Source organism: Petromyzon marinus, chromosome 64, assembly GCF_048934315.1.
Source record: "Petromyzon marinus isolate PM22_M1 ecotype Great Lakes invasive population chromosome 64, UKy_Petmar_22M1.pri1.0, whole genome shotgun sequence".
NCBI lineage: Eukaryota > Metazoa > Chordata > Hyperoartia > Petromyzontiformes > Petromyzontidae > Petromyzon > Petromyzon marinus.
Window position 1 is genome coordinate 1,579,458 of NC_133730.1, and position 26,107 is coordinate 1,605,564.

General features: G+C 48.8%; 1 protein-coding gene across 2 annotated transcripts in view; it reads left to right on the forward strand.

The window, feature by feature from the left end:
- The window catches only part of MYO16 (myosin XVI), a 244,649-nt gene that overhangs the window by 154,295 nt on the left and 64,247 nt on the right, over positions 1 to 26,107 (forward strand). For both annotated transcript variants that reach the window (XM_076054072.1, XM_032977714.2), the window contains exons 20-26: positions 2,537 to 2,675; positions 8,104 to 8,176; positions 10,717 to 10,866; positions 12,495 to 12,683; positions 13,852 to 13,927; positions 14,487 to 14,695; positions 23,363 to 23,446. In XM_076054072.1, coding sequence (XP_075910187.1) covers positions 2,537 to 2,675; positions 8,104 to 8,176; positions 10,717 to 10,866; positions 12,495 to 12,683; positions 13,852 to 13,927; positions 14,487 to 14,695; positions 23,363 to 23,446 — 920 coding nt within the window. The remainder of the gene's footprint in view (positions 1 to 2,536; positions 2,676 to 8,103; positions 8,177 to 10,716; positions 10,867 to 12,494; positions 12,684 to 13,851; positions 13,928 to 14,486; positions 14,696 to 23,362; positions 23,447 to 26,107) is intronic.

Here is a 26,107-nt window from a genome sequence, read left to right on the forward strand (position 1 = left end):
TGCGTACTTATTTACAGAGCTCCTTGTTGGGATGAGCAAATGTGAGTTGAACGGTTGAGCGAACACCACCGGCCTTTTCTAGTAGAAGATGTGGATGGAGGAGTGACTCGTTGGATTTTCTCGAGCGAAATCTGGAGTTTTCTGAACATTTCCCGCAGTGGCGTTGTCTTATGTTGGAGTAACAGGTGCAGCCTTGAGATGAACTCCTGTCCTGGGTGGATGGAAGTGGAGGCGGTAGCGGCAGCTGCTGGCCAACGCAGCATGTGGACGCGTCCACTCCTCCACTCTGGGGATCCCATGCATTATTGAGGGCTGCCCCTCGGCGTCACTATCATCGCAGAGCGCGAATTCCCGGAGGAACTGGGGCAGCAGAAGGGAAGCCCTCGTTGCGTTGCGCACGGCAGGTGGCTCGCCGAGAGCCACGGTCGGTCGTGTCGGTCCGCTTGAGTCCGCAGACCGATTGACCCGAGCACCGCTGAGAGTGAAGCGTGAGTGAGGGATTGTCTCAGCTCATCCACACGATAACTGCACAGCACTCGTCTCGCTGCTGAGACAATTGTGGTGCGATCGTCGCGCGCGGTGGCTAGGAGATGTTTACTACCTCGGCTGGTATGTAGGAGGTCACGGGTTCGATCCCGACCCTGATGCCAGTATATTTGGAGTTTGCGTGTCTCTCTCTCTCTCTCTCTTCCCGTGGTCGCGTGGATTTTTCTCCGGGTCCTCCGGTTGTTCCCTCCACATTTAGAATCGACATCACGCAGTTAGAGTATTTGTCCGCTATAAATATCCGCGTGAAAAGCCACTTTGATGAGCTATCTTACGTGGCCAGGTCAATTCTGGAAAAGAGCTTTACAGCTCAATGGGCCTTACCTGGTAAAACTAAAGAGTTTATATTTAGCGATACAGATGGTTTTATTGACGACATCAGTTCGCAACTGTCAGCTTCTTAGAACATTTCCAATACTTTCCAGGCATTGCACTTGTAAACTGCAGTTTGTTAGTCAATCTGGCTACGCTCTCTCTGTTTTTTTCCCATATGGGCCATTGCGTCTTACATCGTTAGCTAACTCTGCACGCTGGTGTTATAAAAGCGGCGTTAATGGCCGAAGGTGGTGAAGCGATTACGGCCGCACAACTCCTTAATGTAGATGGCCTCGTGGCTGAAGCAGACGGTGTGGTCAATCTGGCGTAGGGGACAGCTGTGGGCTCGAGCAGGGATGAACGTGTGAGCGATGGACCGCGCGGTCTCTGTCCAGAGGGAGCGGTGCGAAGCAATGTGACAGAGAGGCTCGATGATCCCGCGGCCCGGGATGGCCTCGGACGTCAAAAGCACTGAGCCTGGCACCGCTGAGAACCTGGTTTTTGTCATTTTGTTGACCCAGGATCGCTCTTGCAAATCAAAACTACATCCTGGCCTCTTCAGTTCTCTAAAATCGTTCAACAAAATAGACTTAGTTCAGACCTACCCTCTATTGTCCTTGCGTCATTGCCTAAACTCACCTTGGCTGACAATCAGCGATGGAGATACAGACGGACAGAAGCGGCGTCACTTAGTGAGCGGAGAGCGGCCGCGGTGTGAGAAGAAGGAGGAAGAGGCGCCACGGTGGCTAGGAGATGTTAACTACCTCGCCTGGTATACAGGAGGTCGTGGGTTCGATCCCGACCCTGATGCCTGCTGCTACATATTTGGAGTTCGCGTGTCTTTCTCTCTCTCTCTCTCCCTCATCATCATCACGGTGGCTAGGAGATGTTAACTACCTCGCCTGGTATACAGGAGGTCGTGGGTTCGATCCCGACCCTGATGCCTGCTGCTACATATTTGGAGTTCGCGTGTCTTTCTCTCTCTCTCTCTCCCTCATCATCATCACGGTGGCTAGGAGATGTTAACTACCTCGCCTGGTATACAGGAGGTCGTGGGTTCGATCCCGACCCTGATGCCTGCTGCTACATATTTGGAGTTCGCGTGTCTTTCTCTCTCTCTCTCTCCCTCATCATCATCACGGTGGCTAGGAGATGTTAACTACCTCGCCTGGTATACAGGAGGTCGTGGGTTCGATCCCGACCCTGATGCCTGCTGCTACATATTTGGAGTTCGCGTGTCTCTCTCTCTCTCTCCCTCATCATCATCACGGTGGCTAGGAGATGTTAACTACCTCGCCTGGTATACAGGAGGTCGTGGGTTCGATCCCGACCCTGATGCCTGCTGCTCTATATTTGTGAAATCGCGTGGGTTTTTCTCCAGGTCCTCCGATTTTCCCCTCCACATTTAGAATCAACATCACGCATTTAGAGTATTTGGCCGCCGTAAATATCCACGTGAAAAGCCACTTTGTGAGCTGTCTTTTGTGGCCAGGTCGCTTCTGTGGCCAGGTTGCTTCTGTGGGCCTCATCTGGTAAAGTAACCGGGCAGCAGAAACGATCCATCAAACAACTGCCACCCCCCCCCCCCCACCTGGTCCACCCCCCCCCCCACCTGGTCCACCCCCCCCACCTGGTCCACCCCCCCCCCCACCTGGTCCACGTGTGGTTGGCGCAGCAGGAGAGCTGCTGGCGCGCAAGCTGAGTGCCGAGGCGGCGTCGTGGGCCCGCGACCTCCTCGCCAGGGCCATCTACGGCCGCCTCTTCGGCTTCCTCGTTCAAGGCGCCAACCGCTACCTGCAGGCGGCCGCTGGCAGGTACGTCTCGGCCTACCCGTCGCCGTTTTGCGTTTGACACGTTTACCGCTATTTCATCGGCTCGTTATTTTATTTTTTAATTGTGCTTCGTGCGAATGTCGAACTTCTTCCGCGCCGCCGCACGTGGCCGATCCCTGCCAATCGGAGTTGGCGGGAAGGACGACAAACTAAACACTAGAGCAACGTACTCTGATAATTGTGCGTCAACTGCCATGGCTCCCTCCTGTGCGGCGTGTGTCCTCAAAGTCCTCGCCTCCAAACTCCGTAATGCCGCTTCCTGGACTGCAAATTCAACCGCGCCACCCCAATCCGCAGACTGCTCGGCCCGGTCCCGGGATCGCGATTGCCCTTCTCGAAGAGCCTCCTTGCCTCTGCTTACCTCTCTCCTCTCGTATTTCTAGAGATCGACTTGCAGCGTGCCGGTCGTCGTGGTGGTGGTGGTGATGACCATGATGATGATGATGTTGGTACAGTGGTGCCCGTCACATATTTAAACTCGCACACCTCGTTTACGACGGCATCACTTCCGCCGCTGCTGCGCGGAATTGCTTCCTCTGCCGATTTCAAGTCGGTGATACAGTTCTGTCTGGACTCAAACACGTGCACACAAACACGGCACAAACCCATGGAGTTTGCTTGAGCCACCGCTCTCCCGATAGAGCGTTATTTATTATTTATTAACGTTTTCTGCCGAGGCAAGCGCGGGTGAGAAGCCGCGTGAGAGAGATATTTCATTGTCCCGTCGGGCAGGCTCACGCACGCGCGCTACATTGCGTTCCCATTTCATACGCATATCTTTTACATGTTAATACACTCACGGCCCCGCATGAGCCGCTGATAAGGGCTGGGACCCGGGTACAATTTATTGTGTTTGGGAGGAGTGAAGAAGTGCATTATCACGCACCTCAAAAAGGCCCGGCGGGGAGATATCGAGGCCTCGCGGAGTGTTTTTGGAACGATAACATTTCCCGCCGGCTGTTTATCGATTGCGGTCGTTCCCGCGCTCGTTACTCACGCGGCCACCGTGCGCCGCCGTCGTCACCGTCGCCGCCGTCGCCGTCGTCACCGTCGAACGTCGCCGTCGCGGCGTTCGACGCGAGCCGGACGCGTCGGTCCATCGCGCGGGCGGCGGCGCGGCCCCGCGAAGACGAGTCAGACGCTCCGATGCACGGCGGCGGCGGCGGTGCTACAAGCGGGAGGTGACACGCCACAACGGGTGTTAATTTAGCGGTAAACATATTCGCGGGGCAAATGTGTTTTTTTTTCTCATTCTTCCTTTTGTCAACGCTGGCCGTGAGTGGATGAAAATATGTCCAGCGTGACGACGCGCCGGATGCTGCCCGCCCGTCAAGAGACCGGAGCGCTGACCGCGACGAGACGAAATGACGAAACAGTCTGAATGAGGACGCGGACCCAAGTTAGCGGTAATGTTATTGGAGGCTGCGTTGGACAGGAGGGAAGGACCATAGCTGGTAATAGGCTATTTACTGCTTCTGTATTCAACGTGTTTTTTTGTGGTACGGAGTTCACCGATGGGCTGAGCTGATAACATCGGCGTCGTGGAGGGAGAATTGTGCGCATCTCACACCGGCGTTTAGAAACCTGCGAGTGTTTGACTGCATTTTTGATTGCTTCAGCCAACTAGAGCAAGGAAATGGTTAAATGAAAATCTTGACTTGACTAAAATTGACAGCAACATCTATAACAACAACATCAACGTAGAATACGTTGACTAAAATTCTGCAGGTTATCGTCAACTAGAGTAAGGCCGTGACCGGGACTGATTTGAACCGTTGAACTCAACGATGCCGGCCAAGTCCTCTGACCCGTAAGCCGTAACCAGCTTCAGCTCGGCCCGGCAAATTCTACAGCGAATTACCGAACGAGGTTGCTACCAACGAAATCTGTGATATCGTTCACAAGAGAGGCCCATTGTGCGCCCACACACATCGACTGAATCAAAATGATTGATAATGCATCTCCAAATAAATGTAATTAAAATCGGGTACCACAATAAAATCCAGCTTTCCCAATCTCCCCATCAGAACGGTGGGGGGGGGGGGGATTTAAACGACTACTCCACCTGGTTCTAAACAAGTGGCAGTAATTTGAACTGAAAATTACCTTCAATTGCCCCTCCACAGGTCCTGGCCTCGGTTACATAATGGAGTTGAGCACGGACAATAACCTTCCAGTGTAATTTACTCTGACCAATTTTAATTTTTCGCAATGTGTACGTGGGGTTTTAATCTCTCTCTCTTTTTATGCCGACGTTTTTTCACGGCACCACAAACGAAGACGGTAGCTCTCCATCGTTACCGGGTTGTTGGTGTCGCAATCATGAAGGGATCTAAGGATTTGGGCGACGTGGGTGCTGAGTTTGGCTGTTACATTCTAGATCATTATGTATTTTATTGGTGAAGGATTTCTGGAGACCTTATAGGAGAGTTAGAAGTGTCACTGCATCGCGTGCTGTCAGATGCGCTTCTGTGGCCATCTGGAACGCTCTTCCTCCCGATATTAGGAAGCCACTGGAGCTATGCTCTTTTAAATCTATATTGAAAAGACATTTATTTATAAGTGCTTTTTGTGTTTAGTTTGTTGTCCTTTCCCCGCACCTAGGATTATCATGGCTACGTACGATGCCAGAAGTTCAACATACATACATACACGTATAAAGAGGAAGGTGGTAAAGGCATATACAGTATAAATATCGGTCACAGCAGTAGACGGGGAATTATCACCTTTGAGGATGACGTCAGTTTTGGCAATGTCTAATTGGGTAAAGTTAGAACCAATCCAAGATTGAGAGAGAATAGAATGCGGAGTGGCTTGTGCTGCGTCGATAAAAACGCAGATCTCGGTGACATGAGCAACGACACAAACGTTTACGGTGAAGCTGGAAATGAGCATAAAGGCCCAAGAATGAAAAGTCATGAACCCCCGAGCAGACAGAGGTATTTGTCTGAAGATGACAGCTCATGTATGGAAATGTTTTAAATATAATTTGACTTACACCTTTTCTTGGGAAATGACCATCGCCGTTGTTGGACGGCGGTGGCTACTATGCACGTGATCCCAGCACTCGGGAAGCCAGCGGGTTTGGTTGATCGAGCAGAAACGTCGTGAAACCTCCACTTCCCCGTGGGGCGCCGAAGAGGTGGTTGCAATACCCTGGCTTGCCAGGAGAGGGTGGTTAAGCGGACGTGGACTCCACCTGTTCCATCTTCACATTCCCTATTGCCGTACAAAAACTGGAGGTAGGGCCTTTGCTATTGATGCCCCCAGGGTCTGGAATGCTATTGCCAATAAACTGCAACTTGAATCGCTACCAATGAGATCTTCTCTCAAAACTGCTCTAGAGGAGTTGTACACCCCTAGCTACCACTGCTATTCATTGGCGTAAAATAAAATAAAATGTTTCGCTCTGGATGATGCTGCAAAGTATTATCTGTATTTTTATTTAGCGTGCTGATCTTAAAGGCGCATTGAAAAATTTGATACTCCGACTAATGCTTCTGTTATTGTGGAGTAACTCATGCAGCCAGCTATGGCTCTAGGATTTTGGTGTTACATGTTATTTATGTACTTTATTGTAAAAAATCAGTCACAGTCTCTATGATCACTGTTACGTTGCAATTACGGCTTTATTTTTTGGTGATTTCGAAAGCGTTTTTTGGTTTGGACATGTTTGTTTTGTTGTCGTACGGAGTTAGACTGACGGCCTTAATCTAAGTTGTCTTGTGGTTGTTGTTTGACCTGCATCCCACTGGGATTTTTTGCACACAGCGTTGGTGTACGGTGCTTTTTTTCAGGAATATTTTGCTGTTTTTTTCATGGATTTTCTGTTTGCACAGTCACATAGTCACTGAAAGATGGTTTTCTCGTTCGTGTTTTTTCTTTTTTTGTTGCGGTTGCACCCGATTCAAGAGCCGAATGGCTCACAGGGCTATACCAAATAAATAAACTAAATCAACTAAACTGTACACGGAAGAGAGCGTTGCCCTCCCCGCCTCCTCACACGTGTGGGGGTTTTTTCCCCCGGGATGCTTCGGTTTGCTCCCACGTCTAAACGCTCATCTGTGCATGAAAAATAATAATCGGTGTCTACCCTTTCTGGCAATGAAACAGGAGGTGTTAATCTTGATTTGAAGCTTTCGTGACTGCAGGAATCCATACTCTTTGGTTATTTCGGTAAAGTCACGTAGGTAGAAAAGTATTTTTTTTTATTTAAAGTCACGTAGGTAGAAAAAATTAAAATATTTTTTAAAATATTTTTCATTTTTTTTATTTTTCTACCTACATGACTTTACCGAAAGAACCAAAGAGTAAGGAGATGTTAAGATGTTCAAACACCAAATGGATACCCTTTGCAAGGAATCAAGTCTGCATTAACCACACACAGTACTTGTGGTGATCATGCAAATAAACATGATATACTGCAGATATACTTTCATATTGGCAAAGAGGTCCCATTAAATAGCTGCTCACCCCAATCTGTAAATGTTCTCATACGTGCATTGTCTTTGTACTGTTTGCCTTTCAGCGTTCTCTGGTGTAACACTGGTGGTGAGACGAGGCCAAATCAGTTTCAAAGGCAATGCACATATTTGATACTGGCAAAAAGGCATCATTATACTTGTTCATGTACAGGGTGCTTACAAAAATTGTGAACACTTCAGAGAATTTGCAACGACACCACGAGAGACGCGCTGCTGCCTCCGGGCTCTGGAGATCACCTGGAGGAGATTCCAGGCAACGCGTTGACAACGATGGCGAACACGTGGGAGACTCTTAGACATTCTCACGCTATTAATATTTACATTGGTTATCATGTCACAGTGTATTACTATCCGTTCTTTTTCCCATTAAAAACGATATTCCCATGTAAGTGTTCGCATTTTTTTGAAGCACCCTGTATTTGTTTTTTAAGCCCCCCCAAAAAAATGACGACTTGATTCGATTGACTCCATTGGGCAGTGTGGGTTGTTATAGTCAAGACTATGACACCCGTGGAAGAAATAACTTTGGCTGCATCGACCGGAATGGGACGCCAGAAAGTGTCTTTCCCCAGTGAAGCCCGTCAAGCTATACTGCTCTTTTGCAAGAACAACCCGGCCAGCAGACACAAACGGCAGCAGTGTGCCACATAGCGCAATTCGCACGTGCTTTCGTTCTTTTTAAACTCACCTCCGTATAAGCACGGTTGGCTACGTACGGTGCGAAAGAAGTTCAACATGCTTGCACATACGTAACAATATCATGTTAAAACATAAACACTGGGCATTTACTCTTGCATGCTGTCCCTTAGACGCTGGGCAGTCCAGTCAGGTGCAGCGTGGTCGCTGTGCCATCTAAAGACGTTGCGGCGGTGAAGGCGCTCTTGCGATGTCTCCTGCCCTGACCGCCGGTACACTTTGTGTTGCAGCGAACCCACGACGGAAATTGGCATCCTCAACATATGCGGCTTCGAGCGATTTCAGAAGAACTCCTTTGAGCAGGTAAACGACCGTTAGCCATCCATCCGGCTGCGCCTGCGGACGTGTGAAGAGAGAAAATGTTGCGCTGGTCATCATCGTACCCGGTTTTATTGGCAGAGCTCTCCCTTCTCGCCTGCCAGTCTCCCCACACTTTGTGCCCTCCCATCGCTCTGAATTGTGCGTTCCAGCAATATTAGCCCTCCAGCCTCGTGGTATGGTGGGTAGAGGACTCGGCTCACGAGCGGCAGGTTGCGAACTCGAATCTCGATCATAGAGGGGTGGAACCGGGCTATCGTTCGTGCAGGGTCCCGCCCCTTATTATCTAGGCCCCGCCTATTTTTGTTTAGGCCCCGCCCCCTCCTCTGGACGCGGGGTTGGGCTGGTTTTGGTCGTGGTGGGGGGGGTGGAAGGGGTAGCAGTGGTACGTGTGTGTGTGTTGAACATCTTTCGCACGGCGCGTGGTCATCCGTGCTTATCGGAGGTGCGGGAAAGTACGTAGCGGGTGGGTGGGGCCTATAGGTAGGGGTGAGCTGGCTTCACAACCAAGGACCACATGCTCTTCGGACAATATCATAATGGATTGGGAAAATCTAGTGGCCTCAATAGTGGAGCACTTGTAAGTAGCTGTCACTGAGCTACAACTGTTTATACAATTATATTTAATGGTCAAGGTTTGAGGATCAGTGTGTGCAGTTGTATACCAGTAAGGGCTGTTCCAGAAAATACAAATACAAAGGGAATTGAAATGTTACAAAAGTGTATCTTTTAACTCTTACAGCCATTTTTTCCCCAATTATTTCAACATAACTGGATTGGATATTTTATCACGTAAAGATAATAATTCTGTAAAATTGTACATTAAATATAGTATGATGCCCAGTACGCGTGCAATATTTATTTCCCAAATCTGCCACTAGATGGCAGACTCGTAACGTGATCAGAGAGGGTGGAACCGTTGCCCATCTGCATATTAGAACGGCGACGAGCTATTTTGTCATTTGAACTCTGAGGATGTAAATACAATTGATATTGTATCAAAGAAATGTAGAAATCGAGGCATTAACCATTTTTGTGATGACCCAGTTGCTGCTGCAACTTCACCCAAAGCGGGCTTGTGTCGAGATTGATTTTGGAAAATGCCTGACTTTATCAAAAAATGCATCTTCTTTAAAAATAATAATCATAAAGAAAAAGCTAATGGAATTCCATAACAAGCATGTACCGCTACACTCGAGTTGACAACCCTCCAGGATTGGCCGGAGTCTCTACCGGACGGAATTTGCATCGACCTCCCGGTGGCTATTGAAAGAGATTTTAATCGGATATTTACATAAAATACATTAATTAGAAGAAGAAAAAAAATCTCCCGGAATATCTTCAAGTCATAGTTGGCAAACCCTAATCTGCACGCTGCATGTGCGGTGGTGCAATAATTGTCTGGGACAGTTTGAATGGGATCTTCTGGAGCACCTGTCACACAGGCCAGACCCAGACTCTTTGGATTCATTAATCTGTTGGGACGTCAAGAAGAATCTGTGGCTGCCAAGTTGGTGGGACATTGACGAGTGCTTTGAAAGCAGCGGAGCAGTCGTGTGGCCTGCCTGCACACGATTGTTTCAGTAGACGCTGCCTATGTGGGCAAATTGGCTATAGATGTTTTAGTAAATGTTTTTAATAGTAAAAAGAAGCTATATCTTGAAACACTCATGTATGAGTAATATATATATAAATATGTACATTCGTGTGGAACGATAATGTATATTCGCTTAAGAAGGCCAATTGGCCAAACCTTAAGTTGTATTTTACTCCATGCTGATAGGAAAAACATACATTTGTCTAATTTGTTCACACGGTGTTTATGTAAGTTATATTTTAGCAGTTTAACACGTAGGCTCTCGCGACCAATATTATTCATAATAAAGGTTTTTGGGTTAGATCGCGTTTATTTATAAATGTGTCGTAACCCTCCACCACCCGACACGGCCAATCAGCAAAAAAAAGTGTCACGTTGACAAAAGACAAAGGCTGAAGTAGTGAATTATTTGTCTTTTGTCAACGTGACACTTTTTTTGCTGATTGGCCGTGTCGGGTGGTGGAGGGTTACGACACATTTATAAATAAACGCGATCTAACCCAAAAACCTTTATTATGAATTATATTTTAGCATTCTATCGACCCAATCGTAGCATCTCCATGTCAGCTTGTAGAAGATCCGTGCATGTGCCTGTGTGTCCAAGTGCCTATCTGCGTATGCATGCATTCCTGTATGCAATTGTGTGTACAAGTGCACACATATATATGTGTGTGTGTGCCTGTGTGCATGTGCCTGTGTGCGTGTGCCTCTGTATACAAATGCCTATCTGCGTATTAATGCATCGCGTGCACAAATGCACGTGCACAAATGCACGTGCATTTGTGCCGACCTTCTTCAGCGTGCGTGCATGCCAGTGTGCATGCGCCAATCTACACGCGTGCAGGTGCCTATCTGTGCGTGCGCGCGTGCGTGCGTGTGTGTTGCGCGCGCGTGCGTGTGTGTGCGTTGCGTGTGCGCGGCACGTCAGCTGTGCGTGAACCTGGCGAGCGAGCGGCTGCAGCAGCACACCGAGCTCCATCTCTTCGCGCTGGAGCAGACCCAATGCGCCCAGGAGGGCGTCGCCACGGAGATCGTCGGTCTCCACGGCAACCAGCGGCTCCTCGACTTTTTCTTCCAGGTGCCACTGCCGCCTCCACCGCCGTCTTAATTGGGTTCTGTGCCAGGGATGAGCGTTTGTGTTTCCCACACGGAGACGGGAGAATTGCGCCGGTTATGTTTTGGTTTAGCACGTTGGGCTTTTGCAACATTTCTTGACGGGTGCTTCTGTCTGCGATTTCGTTTGCGTGCTTCTCTTCTACAGATGTACATGTGTCAAACGGCTGTCGTTCTTGTACGCAAGCCCAAAGGCTAAACATTGCCAAGAGGCCAGCAACGAACAGCTCTGGCGAAGGTGTAATAGGCAACGCGTGTCGTGCGTGTCTCGCGTTTCTAACGCGCATGGCGATGCTGCCACAGGTTGAGACAATGCACGTGTCTTAAATCGCGCCTCGCCTCTTTCCTGCCAGCAGTCAATAAAAAAAAAGTATGCCGCAGTCAGTCCATCAGCCATATCACGTCTGGACGGTGCATACGATTAAGGGCAACATTCTGTCTAGAAGCGGCTCGCCGAGATCACTTTCCCCAGCAAGTTGATAAGACTGAGCGGAGGCGCTGTACACGTCCTACCCGTACGGACGCAATGGGGGGGGGGGGGGGGAGGGAGATTACGCGGCGCTGGATCGCGCTGCACAGATGGTGCACACATTCAGACGGTGAATCGAAATTGATTCTGCGTTCCCCTGCTACCCCACTGCCCCCCGCCCCCTCCCCCGACGTGCCGCACCTACACGGACATATTAAAGCGGCTGCAAATGACGATGTTAAACAAGAGGGCAGCGCAGGACACGGGGATGGGATTCTCTCTGCGGCGGGGAGGGCGGCGTTCATGCGCGTGCGCGGAAACGGACCCGCGGGAACACTGAGGGTTCACCTCTCTGCGTAGGCAGGGCCCGCGTCAATGATTGGTCGGCGGCTCATCAATCGCACGCCGGGGCATTCTGCGAATTCCGATAGTAGTGGGCGGCTCTACCCATGTGACCCATGAGATGTGCGCATTTGATTTTGTGCGTGGGTAACACGTGCGTGATATAAATCCGTCCCCGAGTGACCCCCGCCCATGAAAAATAAGCGGAGTTCCGCTGGGACGTGGCTCAGGGCGGGCTGCTGAGCTGGCACCGCTGAGAATCCTGGGTTCGAATCCAGGCAGCCGCGTTGCGGTCAAACTAGCCTCTCGAATGTAGTGAGTTGATGGTCTTAACCCGGTCACGAATGATTGCGAAAAAATACCCATCACTTTACATTTGGTTCTGGATTTAATTTTGGCTTAATTCGTATCTATGTAAAACTTTTTTCGCACCGTGACGTAGCCAACCGTGCTAATTTGGAGGTGCGATTCCAGAACTGAGAATATATTGGTTTAAAGACTCCCATGCGACGAACATCACTCTCACCTGCGTAACGGGTGGCAAAGTGCCGCCCTCTAAGAGACGTTTGGCCCGCACAGTAAAGAGATCTCAGGGGTAGTTCTGTGATATCCACTTCCGTGGGTCGCTCCCTAACACGAAGGGTTTCACCGCTGTGCGAGGGATGTCTCATGACAAGGCTCCGATAGCACAATCGTAATGAAACGGAGTTTGCAGTGGCGCGGGGGTGGTGGTGGTGGTGGTAGTGGGAATGATGACCCTGTGATTACTCGGCGGCACACAGAGACCGCAGGGAATGCTGCATCTCCTGGATGAAGAGAGCACGTCGGCTCAGCCGTCAGACCAGGCCCTGGTGAAGAGGATACAGGGCTCCTTGGAGAGGAGCCACACCAACGGGGTGCTCAGCATGCCGGGGAGGGACCGCAATGGCAACGCCCAGACCCATTTCACCATCAAGCACTTTGCCGGCGAGGTATTGACCCCTGTCCGCCGAGCCTCTCCCGATGTGTGGGGCGGTCACGCGGCCGCGATTGGCGGTCCGAGTCCAGCTGCCGCGCCCTGGGTTAATAGTCGGAGAATTTCCTGTTCAATTGAGTATTGAGTAGGCATTGCACGTTCCTATGGCGGGGGCGGGTATTCCCCATAGGATAACCACCGTTAAATTTCCGACTGAGTGGTACTCATTCAATCGACCAGAGTGCCGGGAGCTTCTTCAGAAAGCTATGGTAGAATGTTAAACTTCCAAAGAAGCTCCAAGCGAGCGGAGCGAAACGTCGGACGTCTTGCCAAACAACCAGCGAACGCATTGGAGAGCCGTCCAGCCAAGAAGTTGCCGCCTTCCGCTACCCTCGGCGCTGACCTCGTCGTCCCACGGCGTGCCCCCGCTTGTGCTCTGTCCGCCGCTGATATTTCACAATAATTGGCCGCTTGGTGTGTTTTTTCTTTGAACAAACCCGACCCAGGGGGAGTGTAAATCTAATGAAAAACACGGCTCTCACGTCTCGTTCGGAAGTGCCTTTGTGTGCCGGACCATTGCTCTCCATTACAATAAAGCGTTAATTAAATTGCGGTACCCTTAACGTGCAATCAATTAATTCTCAGTGGCCGGTTAGGATGACGGTGAGATTTTGCCAACAAGCGGCGTTATTCAAGAAGTGCCCGCGTCTCGTTCCGACCTGCTCGTGGCAGTACTCTACTCCCATAAAGATGGAAACAGATGGCGATTAGTCCACTTGCTGTACTGAGCATGGCTCTAGCTTGATGCCCACAACATCTTGCAATATAAATAAATATTCTGATTCTGATCCACCAACCCTCGATGCCTGCACAGTCGTGGATCGCAGGCCACGTGCATAGTCACCGCTGCCCCATCCTAAAGGCCCTCATCCAGCAGTGGATCGACTAAAGGGGCCTACATGATGCCGTGCGGCGCACGAGACGCAATCGGTTTGGGCAGCGTCCTTTTAAGACCGACGTGACTGCTGGCTGACTTGTCCCGTTTCCGGACCACCGTTCGGATTTGGGAATTACAGCGGGCACATCCGCATCCTGAGTGGTGCGTCAGCTGGCTGCGGTGAAATTCGCGCCGGCGGAGCGGTGGAAGCTGTGCGTGAAACGCCCTCCGGTATCTTCCTTCGCAGGTCACCTACGACCTCACGGGGGCGGCAGCAAAGAACAAAGACCAGCTCCCTCAAAGCCTCCTCTTTGTCATGAAGAGTAAGTGAGCGGGCTGCATAATGTGACGTGCGCGTGTATCCGGAACCAATAAAACGACAACGCGGTGACGATGATTTTGATGGTGACGGTTGATTTTCATGGTGATGATTGTAGTGATTGGTTGAAGAGGTTTTAACACAAACCAGTGCTGAAAGCATGACTGCATTTTCAAATATGTATTTTGCAAAAACACGTTTTGGCCTGCCATCTACCCCATTGGCTGCTGTGCTGCTAATAAACACATCCGAGGACAAACGGCTGTTGGAGAACGTTCCAGAGCGAAGGCCAAGACGGGAATATAAAAACGGCGGAGGAAGAATTGGCGGAAGAGTTAGCGAATAAAAATCAGAGTTTCAAGGCTCACTGCTCGACAAGGACAACTAAGGGAAGGGAGGAATGGGAGAGAATGGTAGGTGGATGGGGGGGAGGGGGGCTTTTCCAAGCAGTGGGAAATCACAAGCTGACAACGACGGCGACGACAACAGAATCCATGCGCATGATTTTCCTTCCTTGTGTTGACATCATTATTGTTGTTGTTGTTGCTGCTGCTGTTGTGCAGCCAGCGAGAACGTGGTGCTGAGGCAGCTGTTCCAGGCCCGGCTCTCGCCCACCGGCGCGCTGCTGCCCCCCACGGGGAACCGCTTCCCCTTCCGCCTCGCCAAGGCAGGCCGCCTACACCCGCAGGCAGCGGCGGCGGCCGCAGCGGCCACCACCACCACCACCACCGCAGCAGCGCGGCCTCGCGAGCCAACGGCGCTCACGAGCAAGGTGCGTGGCACGGACCCCGAGGGTGGCGGCGGGTGGAAGGGGGTGGGAGAGGGCGGGGGGTGGGAGGGGGCTGGCGAGGACATTAAATGAAGGGGTCTACAAACATTACATTGGTGACACACAGAGAGATAGTAACAGGCACGCGCTTATTGCCCACGCTCCATCCAGTTACTGAGGGGTTGCGCAATCAGAGGGGAGGCTGAGCTCGTCGCTGCCTCACCTCTCGTCTCTTCTTGCTGTATTTGCAGCGGAGCTCCGCAAATTTGGCGATTTTGACTCTAAAAACTATTTGAATCGTACAGCAACGACATTCATAACACAGATCAGTGGAAAAATCGTAATATTTATTTTATTATTCTTTTTTTTTACTTTTCGTAACAGCTATTTTTATTGGAGTATGACAGGTGAGGCTCTGCCTCCCCTGACCGCACGTCCCTGATAGGAGGGGTGAATGCCGCGGTTATAACGCCGTGCGGAAAACGGGCACAGGGCATAAACAAAAACGAAATAAACTATTTATATTCTTGGTTCTTTCGGTAAAGTCACGTGGAAGGGAAACAATAAAATAATAAAAATATGAAAAAATATTACTTTATTGTTTCCCTTCTACGTGACTTTACCGAAAGAACCAATAATATGAATCCCTGCAGTCACTAAAGCTTTAAATAAAAAAAGACTATTACTATTCAAAGGTAAGGCCCACTGAGCTATACAGCTCTTTTTCAGAAGCGACCAGACCACAAATGATAGCTGAACGCAGTGGGCTTTCATCGTGTGGATATTTATAGCAGCCCAATACTCTAAACGCACGTCCATTCTGCATGTGGTGTGAAGAACCAGAGAACTCTGAGAAAAGTCCACGTGACCATGGGCAGAGAGACACGCAAACTTCAAATGTGATAGCAGGCGTCAGGGTCGTGATCGAACCCACGACCTCCTGTACACTGAGCGAGATAGTTAACATCTCACCCCCGTGGTGAAATGGGGTGTGCCACGCAGAGCACGATGCGTTCTGGGGGCGTGCAGCAGAACGTTGCGTGAAATGTTTTTTAGTTGTCAGAGTTTTTAGTTTATTGCATGATATGCGGACCACGATGTACACGGCATCGACGCGCAGCTATGTGTGTGCACGCACGCGTGCACGCAAAGGGGCAGCCACTCGCGTACCAATTACCACGATTAGCACGGTTAGCTACGTACGGCGCAAAAGAAGTTCACATTCATACATATGTCAAATTTTATCTACAAAATTACACCTTGCCAATATTAACTATGTTAACCTATTTGTATTTTTTTTATTTTAAAATTGTATCTTATAGCTATTTTATATTCTATTTTTATTCAATTTTATATACTTTAGCCCCTTGGTGTTAGTTAGACTTTGAGCCCTTATTATAGTAAGACTTGTTTACCACTTATTTAAGATTTTAGATTCCTATATGTTGAATGTATGCACCATCCTGCCAAAGTAAATTCCGTGTCTGTGTGAACTTTCATGGCGAATAAAACCCTTTCTGATATGTAATGAGCGACTGCCAAAACACTTCGTGTAGAGGGCATCTTCTCATTTATTCTCACACTGGGCACAACACTGGGTTATATATATATACACGTCTCTACTTTAGCTACGCACAGCCGACCTCTCGTCATCGTCCCATCGCCTACATCCAACCACACGGCTGGCTGACTGGTGTGACGATGACGGTGATGGGAGCCGTGCGACTAACCCCACCATTTACCTTTAACCCAGACACGCCCCCCTTCTGATTAGTTGTTACATAACCTTGCACAAACCCGCGATGACCCTTCCAGGCCGATAGGTGGCACCCTGTCATTACACATAGGCAGACCACAGTGTACCAAAATAAATGGTGCAGCTCTGCAATTACCTGCCCTCCTACCCCTCGCAGGAGAGACCTCCACTTTTAGAGCTTCCTCTAGCCCTCCAGAGGGTGTTTGGCCTACTCTTCCACGCAGATCAGACAACTTGGAAGAGGGTGGGAGCACCCACTGATCAACTCACTGGCGTACGCGATTAGACTGCCATGGTTGGCTACACGCAGGGAGATTCATCCTCTCTCTCTCTTTGAGAGCGAGTGAATACTGTGTGGTGTGCGTTACGAGTTGAAATTATTAAGAGGCACAGAACACTGAGATGCGACAGAATACGATGCACAGCACACAGAATATGATGAACGCAGTTCAGAACACAATATACAGTGGTGTAATAGGGGGCATGTGGGACCATTGTCGAGGCCAGCGGTTCGCTGTGCTTAATTTAGAATCTAATTAAGGTATCCACAGCAATCGTGGAAATTAGACGAATGAAAAAAATATATATATTAAAAATTCCAGTGACAATTACAAATATGTTACAATATTTCTTCGCATTCATTAGACCGAATATGGCAGGCTAATTAAGCCGCTGTTCCCAGTGGAGTTCGACTCATTAGGGCTAATGATTTAGGTTGAGGAAGAAGCAGTTTGGGCAAATATGTAATGTTAATTTGTAACTACAGTCACCGTCCCACACCTGTGGATCAGCCCACACGCGGTCTCATAAGACTTCATACCAAACCCCCCATTGCCTTCCAGCCAGACTCTCACAGCTGCACACAAGCTGATCTCATCCGCCGCGCCATCTCCGTGGTGGATGAACCCTCGGACGCGTTCTATTATCCCTGACCATCGGCCAAGGTCCCTCCGAGCGACGTGTCCCGTTATATACACACATATATATGATTTTATACGTAAATATATATGCATAAATATATAAAATCATGCACGTACGGTAATTGATCGATTATCCGGCAGCTTCGGAGGGAAGGGGGTGCCTGATTTTCAAAAACACCAGATAATCACTATTAATCGTGATTTTAAATAGATTATTTTTGCACATTCTTGCATAAGATTATTTATATAGGTGTTGTGTATGTTTTGTATGTTTTAAGTTTGTTTACTATATGAAATTGGTATAAATAAACATACACAATAGAGGTTTTTTTTAGGTTAGATCGCATACATATATATAAATGTGTCGTTAAACCGTTACCACCACCCGACACAGCCAACTAGTAAGGGTTGTCACGTAAACATAACATGCCAATTTGTCACTAGTACAGCACACCGGTGTGTTGGAGAGCCAAGCCACAACATTTACAAACTGAGTACGACGTTTCGCCAGTAATTACAAGTAGCTTCATCAGGCGGCAGCCAGATTTGTGAAGTCAACCTGTTTAGTTCCTTATATAGAGGCGTAGATGTGGTGATCACGCTTCTGCGCTCTCGCGCAAAGTGTGAGAGGGGGGATTAATGAGTCAACGTTCATTGTGCATTTTGCGAGTCCTTTGAACTTGTTCTTTCTGTCTATTGTGTGTATTAAATTAGCCGGACCAACGGTAATCCCTATTGTAGTATGGTGGCCTGTATAGGCATGCATTAAATAATGTTATATTTGATGATTCGCTTCCACGCAGCACTAAGGCGGTAGTTATCCGAACAGTAAAAGTCATGTTTATTTCTTTCAATTTGGATAGATTCTCGAATTAGCTAGTTTTGCACAGAACTTCAACATTATCAAAATCAATTGAGTGTCCTTGTTGGCACGCGTGTTCTGCTACTGCTGACAGTTGTATTTGGTATAATTTAATATTTCTCTGATGTTCTTTTAGTCTCGTGCTGATCATTCATCCTGTTTGCCTAATAAAACATTTACCACACGCGCATTTAATCATGTACACACCTTCTATTGATAGCTTTGGTAATACATCTTTTGTACCAGATATATTATTTCTGTATTTTATGTACCGTGCCAAATCTGACATGGGCTAGTTTATCAGTTGCTCCCGCAATGTATGGTATTTTGATCGTTTTAATTACTTGGGCAGTTTCAATGCTCGTGGTTATTTGATTTGGTTTTGGCATTCAATGCCCTGTTTATTTGTGCATCATTGTAGCCGTTCATTTTCAGCGCTTCTTTCACATGTTGAATTTCACTTCTCAGACTCTCACCATCTGACACTTTCTTCGCTCGATGAATGAGCGTCTCTGATGAGAGCAGATTTCTGTGCCGGGTGATGGTGTGACTCTGCATTCAGTAAAAAGTCACGGTATTTACTCTAACATACAGTACTTACCACTCCAATCTTGAAGACTCTGCAAGGGGGGTGTACGCACTCTTACGCTCTTGTCTCAACAACATGATGTGTTTGACAACCACAGGACTGGTTACAGCCTTTGGAGCGGTTTTGCCGGTTTCACCGGATCGGACCGGGACCGCTGGATAATCTTGGATGCAGCCGGATAATCAAGCGCCGGATGATCAATGATCGACTGTATATTTGATTTGTAAGTGTAGTGCTTGAATAAGAGGAACACTGCTCTTACTTAGAGCCCTCACCCGGGCTGCCTCGTGGGTCCGGCAGTCGTGGCTCCAACCCTCTCCTTGATAGAGAGCAGAGAACCGTTAAATGCTGGCTCTGAGAGCGGCAAGTAGCGTGTCCACATCCTGGTGTAAGTCCAAACGACTGGCGCTGGACAGACCAGGACTGGAACTTTTTAGGGTTTTTTTTCCTTATTTACCCACTGAAAATTCACACTGGGGACAGGAGGCTCCTACTTTGGGTTGTTCGGCCGACACCAAATAATGACACAGTGTGTTTTTACCTATGGGAAGACATCGGAGAACTCGGAGAAAATCCACGCAGAACATGGGGAGACCCTACAAACTCCACACGGAAGGGCGGCGTGAGTCGGGAATTGAACCCAGGTGCTCCTTGCTGCGAGGCACGGATTGAAAACTCATTTCTTGAGACCTGCTTTTCGTGTTTAGTTTGTTGTCTTTCATCGGCACCTCCGATTAGCACGGTTGGCTACATACGGCGTGAAAAAAGTTCAACGTACATACTGTACGCACGCACCGTCTGAAGGCCGGCGCTCCGATATCCGGGGTACTCGCAAACATTTAGTGACCGTGTCCGTCCCGCCAGGCGATGGTGTCTCGTGTCCCACTGCGTGGTTTTGCCTTCGCAGAAAGGAGACTTGCCCGACAGCGGCCCAGCAGCTGACCCGCACATGGGAAGGTTTGCTCACTTTAACTTTCACTCGGCCCGTACTTTTTTTTCTCCCCCGTTGATGTATCGACTCCCGTCTCGTGGGAAGCAGCAGAGGCCTGTGCTTCAGATCGACTGCTCCCGGTGAAAACGGTGGCAATTCCATCATGGCATTTTCATCATGGAAATTCCATAGGAGGGGGAGGGGGGAGTAGTGTAAACACAAATTAGCACTATCGTTCATTTGCATGAACAAGGAAACGCTGACTTTAAACCCCAAAAAAATGTTATTTGAATGTTTTCAAGCGTCTGAAGCGTGTTGTGTATTGTGCGCGTGTCCACGCGTTCCTCACGTTGCACACGTTTCAGAAAACGCAACGATACACACGTCTCGACACAACATTTTGAATGCAATCTGAAATGAACACGTGCAGTAACGAGTGGATGAACGCGTGCACACACGCAACGCAATCATGCATGCGAGCCGACACGCGGAGATAAATGCGTACGAGCTAGCGTGCAGAATTAATTGCACTTTCCTTCGCAACGTGCATTAAAAGACTTTCAATTTTCCATCAAAGCTTCGCACATACACAAAGACAAAGATCCCCCGTATAGCCTGAACAGGCTGTTGGGGCAAGTGCTGTTAGCGAGTAGCACCTGTGAAGGCCGGCACGGCACACGAGGGGGTTGGGGGCAGGCACGACGCCTAGCCGCCTTTGTCTCCCTCGTGGTGATGTTTTACACATGCCACCAGGTACTCATTTGAGGCTGAGTCGGCTTAGGGGAGGGCCAGGACCAGCTCAGATAATCGTCACTGGTGTCGGCCGTGAGCGGGCATCAATCTCCGATCGCCGGGTTCGTAAGCGCAGCACTCCACTGCTCTGCCAAAGCTCTGTACACACACGCACACACACACCTTACACACGCACGCATAATATACAGAGGGCGTTAATAATCATTAACATATGAATAATGAATGAAATACAAAGACCATCTCGAGATTCTGTACGGTGTAACTATATATCCGTGTAGCGCGCACATCGAAGACAATTATACTAATGCAGAACAATAAAACAACACCAGGTGTGAAGACCCTGGGGACACTCCAACTCTCGGAGTATTTGGACTGGTTAGACTTTCAAGGTCAATGCTGGTAGCGAGCACCTATTAATGTGCATGCGAGGCAGAGCAGTGGACCATTGGTTAATGTACGTACGTGTGTGTTGAAATTCTTTGGCACCGTACGTAACCATGATAATCATAGGTGCGGGGGAATGACAACAAACTAATCACAAGAAGCACTTCTAAAGAAATAACTTTTCAATCTAGATAAGTTAAAATAGGATAGCTCCAGTGGCTTCCGAATATCGGGAGGAAGAGCGTTCCAGACGGCTGCAAACGCGCATCTGAAAGCGCGCGATGCGGTGACTATCTTCGATGGCAAGCCAGAAAATGCACTGCACAGTCAACCCAGTGACCTGCTTTAGATCCCCGGCCACCACGGCTAACATCAGTGATGATTAATATCTAACATCAGTGGTGAGGTATGATGATGCCTTCATCCTGCCATGGATAAAAGAGCTTCGGGGCGTCGCTCAGACGAGGAGATGTTAACTCCCTCACCTGGGGCGCAGGAGGTCGTTGGTGCGATCCCGGACCCATGTGTTGTATCAGAATCGGGTTTTCCCCTTTTATCTGGCAACAAAACAGGTGTTAAGTTGTTAAAACACGAAACTGATTCCTTGTTAAAGGAATTAATTCTTTGTAAAAGGTTTCAGTTTGGTGCTTTAACAACTTAACACCTGTTTTATTGCCAGATAAAAGGGGAAAACCTGTTCTCAAATTTTGGAAATGGCAAGGAGGCCCCATGATATAGATGACCCAAATGTTGTATATTTGGAGTTAGCGTGTTCTCTCTCTCACCTTGGTGATCGCGTGGATTTTTCCCCGGGTCCTTCCAGTTTTGTGCCACCCCCTCGCCCCCTCGACATTTAGAAACAAGCCTTTCCCTTATTTGGCTGCTGCTATAAATTCCCACGTGTGATTATGATGATATAGCCACTTCGATGAGCTGTTATGTATGGCATGTATGGCCAGGTTGCCCCTGAAAACAAGTTAATAGCTGAGTGGGCTTTGCCCTGTAAGGAATTTAAATTAGAAAATACGACTATTAATAACTTAATAACACTTCCCAAAAACGTACAATTCATGGCACAATGTGGCATCATTGTATTTTATTATATCTTCATGCGTGTTGGGCAAAGCGAGGCAGGGTCCTCCTCCCGCCCCTGTTGTGCCGCGCCTGACCCCGCCGCTTGTCCGCTCGTCGCGACCGCTCGTCGCGACGAGCGGAGCCGCGTCGACTCCGTCAGACAACGGCCACTAACCCGCCGCCGCTGCTCTAGCCCCCCTCGCCAGGACCCCCCCCCCCTCCCCCCCACCGGAACCACGGGGGCCACTGATCGATGGGAAGCAATAAGCGAGCCGTTAGCCGCTCCTTCGCGCGGACCGTGGAGCGCCATTGCGACGCGCCGGACACGCCCGCGGTCCGCGGTCGAATTAGCTTCGGTTAATCGGGCAGGCGCCTAATTGCGCACGGCTGCTTCAAAAGCGTGGGGGGGAGGGGTGGGGGAGGAAGTTCCGCGAAGATAATTCGCCGCGGGAATCACTCTCGGCGGCCAGCGTGAGAGAGAGAGGCGTCCGTGCATCTCGTAACCGCGCGATCCGAGTTCGAGTCGGTGCGGCCGGTAGCGGAATGCGATGGCCGCTGCAGCGATGAACGATTCGGGGCGCGGCCGCTCGTCGCTGCAAGTGCGGATACGCGGTTACGCCGTCGTGCGAGCGAACGCACCGCGCTTCGGCGTCCGATGCGGGGTGACGAGGCGAGCTCCGGGTCCAACTGGGCTGCGCCAGGTGCAGCTCGCGAGCTGCAATGCTTTGGAAGATGTGATGCTTCAAATTTGTTTTTGTCAGATGATCTCACCGGCTTCACGATGGCTCCAGCCAAGTGAGGCTGCGGTGGGCACCGCCGTGCCTTTTCGCAGCAAAGCAACAAGTTATAGATTTGAAATGTTTCTCCCCGCGTCGATACGTGCCCGCTACGTATATGTGAGCTAGCACCCTGGACACCTGTGCAAATGAGGTGTTCCATCTGAAGCAATTATCCAGGTGAAATGTTTTAAGGAATGAATGTGTCACACTGCAGTGACATCACACACTGCTCTTCACTACACATCATCCACACATCATCCACGGCATGCTGCTGAATCACTCAAGTGGCATCACACGCTACCGCGACTCGTACACACTCAACCAAAACTTTTTTCCGATACCTGGGATCTGGCGGAGGGTAGAGTGCGTTTGAGCGAGGTGTGGTGGTGGCATCTACAGCTTTGGCCACGATGACGTCTTGACCTTGACTCTGCATGAAACAGATGCATTGGTGCGTAACCCTCATCGTACACGAGTGTACGTATGTTGAACTTCTTTCGCACCGTACATAGCCAAACCGTGCTGGTCGTACTTGCCGCGCGCGTCGCACCTGTTAGATGGCGGTCGTATCGGCGAACTCCTAACGTGTTGTCGCTGTTTTCTATCCTTCCTCCTCCTGCAGCTGCTCAAGAAGAAGGGTGAGGGCAGTAGCCTGGCTGAGAGCCTGGAGCATGGGCAGGAGCTGACACTTACCTCTCAGCTGCGGGTGAGTACACCTGCTGATGATGACAGGGGCAGGAGCTTACGCATAAACCATAATCAAATTTTGATTTGAAGCTTTCGTGACTGCAGGAATCCATGTTCTTGGTTCTTTCGGTAAAGTCACGTAGAAGGGAAACGATACAAATGTAAAAAATTAAATTCTCACGACGTTTCGACTGCAACACAAGCAATCATCATCAGGTGTGAAAACTACAGCACGAAAAAAATGAAAAAATGGCGATTTTTTTTAACGTTAGCACCACGGAGAGCGATTTGGCAGTTTGTTCAGATGGACGAGTCCATCTATGTTCGGAAACGAGGAGAGGGGAAACGAAAATAATGGATGCGGTCTGAAAGCCACCGTAAGTGTGAACAATTAATTAAGACCCGAAATGATTGATCAAATCCTTCCAATGATTGCTAAGCCAGAATCCATCTTCTCGGTTGAAATTTTATCTGTGTTTGTATATGTGGATAGCCTCATGGTAGCCAGATGGCTTGCAGAGAACCTCTGTCTTGGAGAAGTCAATGCCATGTGAGCCTACTGAATTATAACAGTGATCTAACACGGCCGAGGTGTTGGTCCTACCGTGTTTTAGGTCTGCTTTGTGTTCACGGATGCGGTCCGAGACATGTCGTTTGGTTGCTCCAATGTACTGTAACTACTACCACAGAGGCAACTTAGTTTGTAGACGCCAGGGTACTGTATGTCCGGAAACACATCTTTGACAGACGGAACCAGATCACGGATTTTATGTAATGTGTTGAATCGGACTTGGATCTTGTGTTTATTCAAGATTTTGGAGATCGTTTTTGTGATCCCCGCAATGTAGGGTAAAGTGATGGTTTTGAATGGCTCCTCAAAAGGGTCCTTCTTCATGGTTGGAGTGATAGCTTTGCGGATTGTATAGTCGGAGTAACCATTAGCCTTAAGAGCTTGGTGTACGTGCTTGAGTTCACTGGCTATGTGTTCCTGGTCGGATATGCATTGGGCTCTATGGTGCAGAGTCTTGATGAGGGAATTCTTCTGGGATGGATGGTGGTGGGAATCCGGTTTCAGGTAAGCATCCGTATGGGTAGCTTTCCTGTAGACTGAGTGGCTCATTAAACCATCAGGTCTCTTTTTTATTAGGACATCCAAAAAAGGTAGCTTGCCATCTTTTTCGACTTTCATGGTAAATCTGATGACTTGGTGTATGGAATTGATGTGGTCGAGGAATTGGTCTAGAGCAGGCTGGCCATGTGGCCAGATGACAAAAGTGTCATCCACGTGCCTCTGCCATAGGGTTGGGCACAGAGTGGCAGTCTGAATGGCGTCAGTCTCAAATTTATCCATGAAAATGTTGGCTACAACCGGAGATAGGGGGGAGCCCATTGGGGTGCCCTCAGTTTGTTTGTAGAAAGTTCCATTCCAAGTGAAGTATGTGTTGGTTAAAACGCCACTTTTTTTCAAAATTTCTTGCTGTGGTTTTCACACCTGATGATGATTGCTTGTGTTGCAGTCGAAACGTCGTGAGAATTTTATTTTTTTTATATTTTTATTATTTTATTGTTTCCCTTCTATGTGACTTTACCGTAAAAACAAGAATATGAAAACCAGAATCAGTTTTTTTTTTACCAGTTAAGGCCCACTGAGCTTTGTCGCTCCATTTTAGAAGCGACGTGGCCACAAATGATAGCCCGAGGAAGTGTATTATCATGTGGAAATGTGCGTGGCCAAATACTCTGAATGCCTGTTTCTAAATGGGGAGGGAAAAACTAGAGAGCCCGGCGGAGAAAAATCCACACGACCACGGTGAGAGCAGGAAAACTCCAAATATAAAGCAGGCGTCAGGGTCGGGATCGAACGCACGACCTCCCTTATACCAGGAGAGGTAGTTAACATCTCACCACCGTGCCACCCCTGTTATCATGTGCAGCTGGTAATTTGCACAGTCTAGTAGAGCTCCAGAACGATTTTACCCCCCGTGTGATTTGGCACATTTTCATGATTCATGATCACGATTCAATTCAAGCATCGATTCTTTCTGATATTGTGGTGAATGTAGTAGCTCTACCGGGGGCAGGGTTTGTGCGCTAAACCGAGCGCAGTATGGGCCTCATCAGCACCTGCAGATGTCTGTGTTAGCACGTGGAGAGAGCTTCAGAGAATAAATGATCAACTCGCGACCTTATCCGGGAGACCACACTTTGTATTCCGTACACATGGGAAAGTAATGGAGTTAGCCGGGTGGCCCAGGGTTCAAAGCGCTGTGCCCGGCACCATTCAGATCCTGGGTTCGCATCCAAGCACCCACCGCCATGATTTAATACGGTTCCCAATTGTAATGAGTTCATGGTTTCAGCCTGGTCACAAATGACTGCACAACAAACATGTATGTTAAATTTAAATTTTCACAAAAAAAGACATCTGCTTGATTTCTAGGCAAAATATATTTTTTTGGCAAGGAATATGGAATAGTGCAGCATTCCCTTTTGTGTTGGGAAGAAAACGTAACGTGAAAAGAATTCAGAAGTGGTTCTGTGATATCTCCTTCTGCGGGTCATTCTATAACAGACTGGGTATGCACTGCTCCACAAGAGAGAGAGGTCTGAATGAACACTCCATCCCGTGACGTGACACTGGAAGCAAAATTTAATTATGAATAGAAATAAGACCAAAAAA